Below are 12,595 nucleotides of genomic sequence, written 5' to 3' on the forward strand. Positions count from 1 at the left end.
AGCGGCGTAAAAATGCAAATAATGCTCTAATCGTAAACAATTAAATTAATAAATAATAAATAATTGCTACTGTTAGACTACGTATTTCGGCTGAAAAGAAAACACTGATGGTTTGCACTCACAAATGATCGATAACAATTAGTGCAAAAACATCGATGCATCGATAGGGCCAACGATGTATCTGCACCTCTAAGAGACAACAGAACGACAACAAACAAAACAACATACGAAAACTAATTAAAAATCATACATAGTTTGTGGGTAAGTGTCTGTGTATGAGTGTGTGTAGTGTAGTGCAACAATGCAACTAGTGGCCAAGTAACAATATCACAAAATATGCAAATTTCAATTGCATCGCAACACAATCCACTTTTTGACCCATTAACGAGCGCCATTTTTTCGCTAGGCGTCGTGCAAAGTTTATGTGATTTACTCGTTGCTGTTAATTTCCACGAACTTAGCAAATCATCTTAAATCGTATGTGTGTATGTGTTTTTTTTTTCTGCAGCTGTGTTAGATTGGTTTGTCGCACGCCGGGGGGAGCGGGGGAGAGCCAGTGCCATTGGCATAAAATGGAAGAAACCAACAGCATGTGTAAGAATGTTGCCACCACAATTCTTGCTGTAACCGAAACAGCATCATCATTACCATCACCCTCAACAACATCACTGTCGACGTCATCTTGCAAGGCAGCCATGCAGTTCAAGCTGGCTGCCGAGGAGCCCGAGGAACTGCTTGGCTCGGTGACCACACAAAATTGCCCCGGGACACGTGCCAGCGCGCGTGTCATCCAGAAAATGAAACTGGATTTGACGCGTCCAATGACACCGCCACCGGCCGAGCGAGAGCATGGCAAAAAGGAGGAGAAAGGCAGCCAAAAGACGCCGTCGCAGATGCGAGCGGCAAACAAAACAACTTGGACGAATGTGGAGCGCAATTGTTTCTTCGATGCGCTCAATGAGTTTGGCAAGGATTTCGAAGCGGTGGCGAATTGCATCAATTCGAAACTGAAGCGTCGCAACGCGAACAGCGAGTACAGCTTCAAGAGCAAAGATCAAGTGCGCCAACATTACTATCAAACATATCACAAGATAAGCAAATATGTGCGCTACTCGGATGGTGAGTAAATCCAAATACATAGTATCGTATGTAAATGATAAAATAACTCATATTTTGCAGAGCTGAAGAAACCCGCCCAGGAACTGTACACGCTGATCAATTATGGCGAAATGCGTCGCAAGCTGCAATTTCTCACGGAGAAGCATTTCATGAAGCTGAAGCAGCTCATCTATCAGGGTCACATCATAGTACGCTGCAAGGGCAAAAATATACGCATCAAGACGCCATCCTGCAAAGCGTTGCGTCGCCTCAATCAGCTCGATGGTGCGTTTCAAAATAGCTTCACAACCCCAACTCGATCTCTATTTATGATATACTTTTTGCAGATACGCTGGAGGACATACGCTTGCCCAGCAAGATCGAGGTGCTCGTCACGCCCGCCAACATGGAGGCCTTTGGACGCGTCCAATCGCTGGCTCAGAATCCACGCGCACGCGCGATTGTGCCGCTGCATAAGAAACTGATTAGCTTCATCAAAACGTTTCAATACAAATGGCGCAGCTTCGATGTGCGACTCGCCGAAGAGCAGCTGCTGCCCCCCTCTTCCGCTGTCAGTGTGGAGCCAACAACGACGTCAACAACTGTTGCTGTTGAGACCGCAATTGTGGAGCCAGCATTGTGTTTACTGCCTAAACCTGGTGTGCCAATACATCGTCCCCTGTTGAGCATCACAGCGTATCTGAGCAGCGTCAACATCTGTCTGACAGCCTACGAGGAGCGTCTGGGTGTCAAGGTGCGCAGCGAGACGGTTGAAAGCACCGCAGCAGCAGCGGCAGCCAGTGCCAAGAGAGCGCGCACCGAAAGCGGCTCCGAGAAACGTTCACCAGAGGCCAAAAAACTGAAGCCACAATGCAGTCCGGCGCATGAAAAATCCGCCGATGAGCTGGCCTTAAAGCTGGAGAATAGCAGCGGCGATGAGTTAAGCGAGGAGATCAATGAGTTGCTCAGCCAGCCAGTCAGCAGCAGCGAGGCAGCAGACACTACCATCATCAACAGCAGCAGCCTGATGAATGCTGTAAACACAACCGGTGCAACGGCAGCAACTCCCGTTGCAACTGCACCAACAACAACCGCTGCAGCTGCAGCGCCAACACGTGCCAAACGCAATGATGCGCCGGGTGCGGGCGGTGGCAAGGGATCGAGAGCTGCAAATGCTGCGGCTGCTGCAGCGGCACGCAACTTTAAGCCGCTGCTCAGCGATGAGGTGATCAAACGCATACGCAAGGGCTGGACGGTGTCGACGTCGGCGGACATCACGATTGGCGATTTGTATGTTGTGTTGGGTCAAGACTCAAAGCTGGAACTCGAGTATTATTGGTGCGATGCAGAGCTGAGCACAGCCAGCAGCTCCACAAGTGTCAATGCCACCATCGCCACAACAAACACAACATCGTCGCCAGCGTCGACGTCATCATCATTAACATCAACGGCATCGTCAACATCGCTTCCGTACAATACCAACGACTGTGATAGCGTGGAACGCGTTAAAGCGATACAAACGGCCACGGTTAGCAATAAGCTCAAGCATCTGCTGCTGGTGGCCAATCTGAGCGAGCGTGTGCGCAAGCGACAATGCAATTGCGGCCATAGCTGTGATCGCAAACGCGATCTCATCACCAAGGCGCAGTGGCTCAACAGTCTGGCCAATGGCACAGCGTCTGTAGCGGGAGCAGGAGCGGGAGCTGGGGCAGCGGCTGCCTCTGGCGTGGCCAGCCACGAGAGCAACGAATCCATCTTCCGCACACCCATGATACCTATGCGTCGACCCATTAGCAGTCTCATGGATCCAGTGCGTCAATTGTCCAAGGTATGTTATTAACAACTATTAGCAGACTTTGTATACAGGTTAGCAACATCATTGAAAAAAAGTTGGTAAATGCTAGGAGTCAGTAATCTTTACGACATTTGTTTGTGCAATAAGTCTAGGTTTTGTTTCTAATTTCCACTCCAACTATCTTAACCTAGGCATTCAAATTAGTTTAAAGAATCTTTAGATAAAATATTGCATAAACAAATGGTAAAGGCCCTAATGGTAAATTCTAGGAGGCTGCAATCTTTATACAACTTAGTCAACGATATTTCATTGCCCAGCCTTAGCTCACCATGCAATGAGGCTGGGTTTTTAAATTCCTTCTCTAACTATCTTAAACTAGGAATACTAATTACTTCGGAAAACCTTTAGCTAAAATATTGCCTATACAAATGGTAAATTATAGGAGGCTGCACTCTTTGCACAGCTTACTTTATGATATTTCATCGTGTTATAAGGCTGGGTTTTTTTTAAATTCCTACTCGAACTATCTTAAACCAGGCATTCAAAACACCTTTAAAGCCATTTAAGCAAAACTTTGCTTGGAAACTCTACAATGCCTTGCAAAAATGTTGATTTTGGATTTAAGAAATGAATCCATTATGCAATGCAATTAACATTCTAATTGAATTACAGCTAACGCGCCAGAAGATGTCGCGTCAGGTGCTGGTGCAACGCTGCATCCTGCCGGCGGGCTCGGATGTGAGTCGACCCTACGATGTGCTCAGTCTGCGCAATCTGCAAAACGGTCTCTTCGAGCCCATTGAGCGTGTTAGCAGCAGCAGCAACAGCAGAGGCAACGGTACCGGAAATGGTCATATCAGCTCAGCTCTAGCCAACAGGAGCGGCCAGAGTTTAGCGGCACAGGCCGAGAGCAGCAGCAACAGCAGCGATAGCGGATGTATTGTCAGCGGTACGCTGGACATGCCAAATTTGGATTTTGTGGAGACAACAACGACCCTCAGTTCCGCCCTAACACCAGCCAGCAGCAGCGGCGGCGCCAGTTTGCCCGATGGCGCTCAAGATGAGAGCACCAGTAAGTGATCTTTATAGTTGTAAATAATGTGACATCTAATCAACTTTATAATTTTTTTCTTACAGCCCAAAACTTCTTCACTGGCAGTGTCAGTCCGATGCATTTGCTGCGAGATTCCACATCGAATGCACGCTGGCTGGAGGAGAACATCAATGACTTCTCGCTGACCAGTTTGCTGGGCCATCTCGATGATTTCGATGCCACACGCGACATACTGGTAAATCTATAATCGGTTATGCAAAATACAATATGTAGTTACACTCATCAAACTTTTGCAGGATCCATCGTCGAGTCTGTCGGTGATTAGCGAAAGCAGCGTTGATTTTCGGCATAAGTTTCAAGAGATTTCGGCGCTGCTGCAGCAGCAGGAAAAGGATTAGCGCTGGCCTCGCTGGCGACACTCCAAAACTTTTATGGACCAAGCCAAGCCCCAGAATTCTTCGAACGTCTTCAGCAAAGTATTCGTATTATTTATCGTCACTATTTAATTCCATGCATTCAACGAAAAGTACATGAAAAACAAAGATAGAGAGAGAACGCTCACAAATGAGAAAGAGATGGAAGATGGAGAGAGAAAGAGAGAGAACTCAAACATTTTAACTGAGAGATATTATTGAAATTAATTTTTTATTTATCTTAATAATGTTTAACCCTTCGAACCTTCTAACACCTGAATTAGGTCTTGTGATGTTGAAATTGTTCTATTTTTTTTTTTTTTTTTTATTAACATTAAACATTCATAATAATATTATTATTGGAAAGCGGGAGCATACACACACACACACATAAGCTCGATATTTATTTCTCATATTATATATATATATGTATAATGTCTGCCAAGTATTACAAATGAAGTCTCGTTCCCTCATCCGTAAGTCAATCTTTTTTAGTATATACATATTTTTTATTTTGTCTGCTTCCCCCAGAGTTTTCCCTGTTGTAGTACGTAAGCTAGACTAGTTGTTAGCTATTTACACAAAATAGTCTTAATTTAAATTTAAAATATACATGCCTCCAAATAAATAAAAGTCTACCCTGTATATAGACCCAAATTCAAAAAGTTTGTTTGTTGATTACAAGTTTTTGTTTTGAGGTTGGCCGGACTTGAACCTCACAGCTTAGATATGTTGCTCCCAATTGAGAAGAAACCACTAAGAACCACTATCAAAATGGGCTTTGTATCTTTTATTATTAATTTCTAAACTGTTACAAATCGAAAAAAAGAAAGATTAAAGTACTCTTCCTTGTCATCATCCATATCGTCGATATTGAAATCAGAACCAAAATCATAGTCACCATCGTCATCATCATGATAGTCATAATGATGAGATTGCCTCTGGCTCTGCTTTCGATTGTGGCTGCTATGAACTTCGTTCAGACCTTGACTCTGTCTTTGGCCTTGGCTTTGGCTATAGCTCCGCTTCCGGCTTGAAGGTGAGGGAGTTGTGTCTTTTATTATTTGTAGTAATATATGTACTATATGTATGTCTCTGCTACAGTTAACACAGCATGTGTTTTAAATGCAGGCTATCAATTTAATAGCAGCTGTTAACGTTAGCTTAATGCAAACTGCACTGATGAGTCGCTTAGAAATGTAAAGACTGATTAATTCTACTTGTGTGGGCAACGATAAATAGTTATGTTTACGATTATGAAATAGTATGTCAAATGAAAAATGTACTATATGTAGTATGTAAATGCAGTGTAATTTGATTAGCTACTTGAAGTACTTTGCTGCTATGTTAAATCTACACACACATACATATCGATCGCCTATCAAACTCGATTGTATCGGTGCAGCTAAGTAAATTATGCAGCATATGCGTCTTCGTCGTCATCATCCGTATCGTCGATGTCAAAGCCGTAGTCTTCATTCTCATAATCAAAGTAATCATCACCAAAATCCTCATTCTCATCATCGTAGTAGATATCATCAACATCATCATCGTCGTCTTCAACATCACTAGCGCCTTTAACAATGCCAATATGAGACACATTGCTATCATCAACATCATCATCTATGTGTGACTCATTATTTTCATTTTGATCGTTTGGAGAAGCTTCCAAATAGATTTGAAAGTAGCTCTGGTTTTGCTTGCGGCAAATTGGGCATGTTTTTGTCCTGCAATATGTTAAATGACATTGAATAATGATTGACAATCAACAATACGAGGAATCTGCGATCGCTTACTGCGTGTGCCATTGATCCAGGCACATCTTGTGGAACAAGTGCCCACATTGGCCAGTGAATATTGCATCGCTCGTTGTATAATTCTCCAAGCAGACGCCACAACGGACTAAGCAAATTGTCTGGCCGCTGTTTGGGATACTCATCTTGCCAATCAACGATTAACCTGAAGGAGAAACAGATAAGTATAGCACGACATTGATAGGGAATCGATTTGGTTTAGTCCTTATCAAAGATATATGTAATTTGTACTGTGTTAAAAATGGTTGTCTCCTCGACCCGTTTTTAAAACAGCTTTTCATACAGAAACATGTGTTTGTATGTACATATGTATGTATGTACATACATGTGTATAAGTTTGTTTGTATATTTGTTTACATTTCCGAAGAAAGACTCTTATTACGAATTATTAAAGTGTGTTTTGTTCATTTTGCTTTGGTGCTAATATTAATTAAACCGAATTTGGTTAACTTACTAAGATAAACTTTTGTGCACTTTTAACTAAATGGCAATATACAATTTTGGCTAATTGTTCATAAGCCTGAAGGGAGAATTACCGTATTTTTCAATCTCGAAATGAACACAAACTTGAACTGAAACAGTGTGACCTGCACACCGTTAGCGAAATATACCACAAAAATACAAATTATTTATTTTCTCTCCCACATCGGTTTGAAAGCATTAATTCTGTAATGCAAGTGTTTACACCAAACTTAAAAAGTAAACAAACTATTCGTATACATACATATGTTTAATTAATTTATTAACATATTTATTAAGTCTACTTATTTAAGTTTCGCATAACATTTAGGAAATGTTAAGTGTCAACAAAATAAATATTCTTGACTTTTGTTAGCTTTGTGCGATATTCCGGAATTCCCAATTATTTATTTTACATATTGTATATGTATGTGTGTATAAATATATGTCGGATCTTAAATTATGGTAGTCAGTGTAAAAGACTTAAATCAAATACGCGTACCAAGTGACATTTCTTGTCTCTACACTATAACGGTTGTTTGTTAGTACGCTTTGATCCTTCTATTCGCCAGATGGTCAGGATAGATCGATGCGAACATGAGAGAGAGATGTTGCGTGAGGATAGAGGTTCGAAAGAGATACACACTACGATTGTTGTGCGTGTATGCTTGAGCCACTGCGAGAGACAGAGATAGAAGTATGTTCGTTGCAGCTTTTCTGAAGAGCATTTTCGGTATGCAAAAAGGTTGGCGAACACTTCTAAGTTGGCAGTGGCGTGATCAAGTTTATTCGCCGTATACAATCCGCGTAATATAATTTGGAAGAAAATAATAATAACCCGACATACATATACACATTTGGTTTGTTAATATGAAATGAAACTAATCAGGTCATCAAACATCGACGTAAAATTCCGAAAGCGAGTGTTCAAATACTCTATCTCGGATCGGAAAAGGGTTTGTTGCAGTATCATATTCTCATACGAATGGTGTTCATCCTCATCGTCGTCGGAGTCCGGAAATCGAAATCGAGGTTGACATTGGTTGTGATGGTGACATTGGGTCTGCCTTCGATTGTGGCTGCTAGGAACTTGGTGCAGACTTTGGCTCTGTCTTTGGCCTTGGCCTTGGCTTTGTCTATAGCTCTGCGTCCGGCTTGAAGGTGAGGGAGTTGCGTCCATGTCCAAATAGATTTGGAAATAATCGTCATTTCTCTTGCGGCAAATAGGGCAATCCCTTGACCTGCAATATACCAATAAATATTCCAGAATTGTATCAAAAAGTTGAGCTTGATTCTGTTTCTGCTCTTTATACCCGCTACCCATAGGGTAGAAGGGTATTATAACTTTGTGCCGGCAGGAAATGTATGTAACAGGTAGAAGGAGGCATCTCCGACCCTATAAAGTATATATATTCTTGATCAGCGTCAACAGCCGAGACGATATAGCCATGTCCGTCTGTCCGTCCGTCCGTCTGTCCGTATGAACACCTAGATCTCAGAGACTATAAGAGATAGAGCTATAATTTTTTTTCGACAGCATTTGTTATGTTTGCACGCAGATCAAGTTGGTTTCAAATTTTTGCCACGCCCACTTCCGCCCTGCAAATCAAAAATCGAATAACAAGCGTAATTTTAAATGCGGTACTATATCGAGATTGTCAGCCAAAGCAACTAAGACCCCCAGTAAGTAGGCGTTTTTACCCATACAAAAGTATTTCTTTAATAGCTTCCACAATTTTTTTCTGATCGCAACCAAATAGGGATCAGGGATCATAACTACTATAGTAATTATTGTATATACCAAAATTCGCAACTCTAGCTTTAAAATTACGCTTGTTATTCGATTTTTTTGATTTGAGGGGGCGGAAGTAGGCGTGGCAAAAATTTGAAACAAACTTGATCTGCGTGCAAACATAACAAATGCTGTCGAAAAAAATTATAGCTCTATCTCTTATAGTCTCTGAGATCTAGGTGTTCATACGGACGGACGGACAGACACACAGACGGACAGACGGACATGGCTATATCGTCTCGGCTGTTGACGCTGATCAAGAATATATATACTTTATAGGGTCGGAGATGCCTCCTTCTACCTGTTACATACATTTCCTGCCGGCACAAAGTTATAATACCCTTCTACCCTATGGGTAGCGGGTATAAAAACTGGAAACATACATACATACATACATATATCTATGAAATTACTTACTGTTTTTGCCACTCATTGAGGCAAGTGCCGTGAACAAGGTGTCCACATTTGGCAGCCAGGACGATATCTGTGGCCGTGTAATGTTCCAAGCAGATGCCACAACGCACTTGGCAAATAATGTTGTTGCTGCCGCTGCTGCTACTGCGTCTGGCACTCATCGTTGCAATTGATCAACTAGCATTAACTATTGCAGTGGCATTATATGAGTAAAGTGCATGGCTTATCAGCATCTATTGTTTCCGAAGCAAGTGCAGCGATTTTGTTTGCTAAATCATCATTCAATCGAATTTAAGAGAACATATGTATGTACATACTTACATATATACATAGGCATAACCCAATTCGGGAATTTGTGTCAATTCCGATATGATACATATGTACATACAAAGATCGCTGAGCGTGTGCAAACTCTCTTCCTATCTCCCTCTCTCTCCTTCTATCTCTAAACTCTAGAGATAACGATGCTAAATATGTAAACAATGTGTTTTTTTTTTTTATTGTTTGTAGTACTATATATTCGATTACTTAGAGTGCGTCTGTAGGTATAATACATTTTAAATATACATACATAAATAATATGGAATGCTTCATATAAGAAACTAGTTATCAATTAAGATCAAGGTCTCAGGCGTGTCCCCAACCAATCTGATCTTACCGTACGTACATGGCATAGTAAAAAAAAATCATTTGAAAAAAAAAATGGCATATAAATATATAGCAAAGCTATGGTCGAGTGGGCGCGACCATCTAATCTGATGATAAGCCTAGCATCCAGCTTAACAGAGCGATAAGCCTTCACTGTTATACACCAGCGTTCCGTCAAAAGCTAACACAACAGCTCTGTTAAATGCAGGCTGTCAATTTAACAGCAGCTGTTAACGTTCGCTTAATGCAAACTGTTGCGGCGCTTACAAATGTAAAGAGTGATTAATTCTAATTGTGTGGGCAACGATAAATAGTTATGTTTACGATTATGAAGTAGTATGTGAAATTATATACTATATATGCAGATGCAGTGTAATTTGATTAGCTACTTCGCATGCTTTGCTGTCATGTAACTTTAAGCACAAATATCGATCGCCTATCGAACTTGAAATATATCGAACTCGATGTTATCGGCGCAGCTAAGTAAATTACACAGCATATGTTGGTGTGTGTGTGTGTATGTGTGTTTATAACGCAAGTGTATTGCGATGTTTTGGAATTAAAGCATTTCGTTAGTCTTTTGTATTGGGAAACATTGCTGCTTGTTGCACTTTACTGGCACTAGCAGTGTCCTGCTGCACTGCATCCTTGGCTGGAATGTGTGCGTCGCTATAAGACTGCATTCGCTTCGGACTGTTTACGTTCATGTAAATGGGCGATTTCGTGACTTTGCTCGCCGCCATTGCCGCCGCCGCCGCTGCCACGTTGTTGGGAGCGAGGGGATGCGCTGCAGTTTGCGGTGGCGGTGGAGCTGGACTCTCTGGTGGGGACGTCGCTGTCGGACTGGGCGTGGCGGGTAGTTCCTCCTCCTCCAGTATGATGTCGTCCCCGACCATTGTGATGCGGCGCAACGGCGCTGAGCCGCTGCCCATTGAGCCAGCTCCTGGCCGATAGATGGCGCTGCTCTGGCTCACGCTGCTGTTGTTGCTGTTCCCGCTGCTGTTGAGGCCGTTGTTGATGTAGGAGTGATTGTTCTTCTTGAGCGGCAGCATCCGGCTGCTGCCCGCCGCCGCGTTGCCCAACGTGACCGATGGCGGCGGGGCGGGCACGTGATCGTTGGCGTGGGCGTGGACGTTGATGTGGGCATAACCAATGTCGGCAGATTCGATTTGCTTATCAGATCGGGGCCCCTTGACATTAGCTCCAGCGATTGTGTCGACTTTTGCGATGCAGAGGGCTGGCAATCGGATGTCTGCACCGTGTTGGTTGTTGCCGCTCCCGATGCCGATCCCGATACCGTTGCCGTTGCTGTTGCGCCGCCCGACATCTGGGAGACGATGGTGCGGCTGTGGTTGTTGCTCAATCCGGTATCTTTCCATTTCTCTGAAACGAATGGTGACCGTGACTTAGTCCTAGGAGTTCGCATGCGCCTCTCAACTGAACATCTCCCTCTGACACCTACCTGCCGCACTGCTTGCCCCCCCATTGGTCTTGCCAAATGGGAGGAGGAGACGCGCCGGCTGGCAGAGCACGACCGTCTTGTAGGCCTTGCGATACTGCTTGTTCATGATCACATAGATGATCGGATTGATGCACGCCGACAGATAGAGCATGATGTAGCTGAAGATGTGCCAACTGGGATGATCGACATCCTTGTCTGCGACCTTGACGATCGTGATGGGCAGATAGCAGATGACAAATGACAGAAAAATGGCCAACACCATTTTGTTGATGCGCCACTCGTTGCGCTTGGCGCGAACCTCACGCTGATCCTTCACCCGGATCGCAGGTTGTTTGCCCCGCCCGTGGCTATCGCTGCTTCGGGCACGTCGGTGGAGTAGCTGCTGCTGCTGTCCGAGGAGACGCGACTGGCGGGCAAACCTCCAGCTCCAGCTGCCGTCTGAGACTGAGTCTGACTATCGCCAGCATTGCCACCAGTTGGCAAGGATGTGGCCGTAGCCACGGGACGTAAGTTATTCGGTATGGAGTTCTGCTTGTTCGCATGACGTTTCAGCCGCTGCTCGGACTTATGGACCACCCAAAAGATCTTGGCATAGCAGGCAATGATCACCAGGCAGGGGATCACAAACGCCGTGATAAACAACGTTGTCTTGCTGCTGTGGCCGTGATCATCGCTCATAATCGAGCACGTTTGCAGGCGATCGTCGTAGCCAAAGCGTCCCCAGGCGCCCAGCAATGTGGGCAACTGCATGCCATAGGAGATTAGCCAGCAGGCGGCGATCATGACGGCGATCCAATGGCGCTTGTAGATGCGCGCATAGCAGCCATGATGGGTGATCATCACATAGCGATTGATCGTGATCATGGCAATGCAGAGCAGCGAGACTCCAATGTTGCCATACTGTATGAATGGAATGAGGCGACAGAGGACCGCACCATGTCGCCACGTGCCCTGGACAAATCGCAGTCCCTGAAAGGGTAGCACCAAAGCGCAGAATAGTAAATCGGCTATGCAGAGACTGAAACGAAAAAGGGGAGGATCAGTTGACAGACTTCTTATATTCTTAGTGGGACTTACCTAATTATGAAGGCGGCGGCCACGTTGCTATCATCAACATCATCATCTATGTGTGACTCATTATTTTCATTTTGATCGTTTGGAGAAGCTTCCAAATAGATTTGAAAGTAGCTCTGGTTTTGCTTGCGGCAAATTGGGCATGTTTTTGTCCTGCAATATGTTAAATGACATTGAATAATGATTGACAATCAACAATACGAGGAATCTCCGATCGCTTACTGCGTGTGCCATGATCCAGGCACATCTTGTGGAACAAGTGCCCACATTGGCCAGTGAATATTGCATCGCTCGTTGTATAATTCTCCAAGCAGACGCCACAACGGACTATGCAAATTGTCTGGCCGCTGTTTGGGATACTCATCTTGCCAATCAACGATTAACCTGAAGGAGAAACAGATAAGTATAGCACGACATTGATAGGGAATCGATTTGGTTTAGTCCTTATCAAAGATATATGTAATTTGTACTGTGTTAAAAAATGGTTGTCTCCTCGACCCGTTTTTAAAACAGCTTTTCATACAGAAACATGTGTTTGTATGTACATATGTATGTATGTACATACATGTGTA

General features: G+C 43.7%; 3 protein-coding genes across 6 annotated transcripts; 1 reads left to right on the plus strand and 2 right to left on the minus strand.

Annotated features, from left to right (window-relative positions):
* Window positions 1-151: 151 nt before the first annotated feature.
* LOC132795387 (protein cramped) lies at window positions 152-5,036 on the plus strand. Its single transcript, XM_060806069.1, has 7 exons — window positions 152-261; window positions 509-1,119; window positions 1,180-1,383; window positions 1,446-2,926; window positions 3,566-3,965; window positions 4,031-4,182; window positions 4,244-5,036. Exons 2-7 carry the CDS (start codon window positions 573-575, stop codon window positions 4,343-4,345), a joined length of 2,886 nt encoding a protein of 961 aa, XP_060662052.1. The 5' UTR covers window positions 152-261; window positions 509-572; the 3' UTR covers window positions 4,346-5,036.
* An 83-nt stretch (window positions 5,037-5,119) lies between these two features.
* Window positions 5,120-9,147, minus strand: LOC132795390 (E3 ubiquitin-protein ligase RNF149-like). 4 transcript variants are annotated; one of them, XM_060806072.1, is made up of 3 exons: window positions 6,629-6,764; window positions 6,157-6,319; window positions 5,120-6,087 (listed from the first exon to the last, which is right to left on the minus strand). In XM_060806072.1, exons 2-3 carry the CDS (start codon window positions 6,297-6,299, stop codon window positions 5,775-5,777), a joined length of 456 nt encoding a protein of 151 aa, XP_060662055.1. In that variant the 5' UTR covers window positions 6,300-6,319; window positions 6,629-6,764; the 3' UTR covers window positions 5,120-5,774. The 4 variants fall into 4 exon arrangements, 3 of the variants coding, with proteins under 3 accessions (XP_060662055.1, XP_060662057.1, XP_060662056.1); XM_060806074.1 differs by having other exon boundaries at window positions 6,711-6,748; XM_060806073.1 differs by lacking the exon at window positions 6,629-6,764 and adding an exon at window positions 6,406-6,471.
* A 179-nt stretch (window positions 9,148-9,326) lies between these two features.
* LOC132795388 (G-protein coupled receptor moody-like) lies at window positions 9,327-12,256 on the minus strand (the record flags this gene model as incomplete). Its single annotated transcript, XM_060806070.1, is given in 5 exon segments — window positions 9,327-10,868; window positions 10,950-11,286; window positions 11,289-11,967; window positions 12,027-12,176; window positions 12,246-12,256. Coding segments are annotated over 5 exon segments (1,986 nt in total), but the record flags the coding sequence as incomplete, so codon positions are not given.
* Between the last annotated feature and the right edge of the window lie 339 nt (window positions 12,257-12,595).

Source organism: Drosophila nasuta, chromosome X, assembly GCF_023558535.2.
Source record: "Drosophila nasuta strain 15112-1781.00 chromosome X, ASM2355853v1, whole genome shotgun sequence".
In the NCBI taxonomy this organism is placed as follows: Eukaryota; Metazoa; Arthropoda; class Insecta; order Diptera; family Drosophilidae; genus Drosophila; species Drosophila nasuta.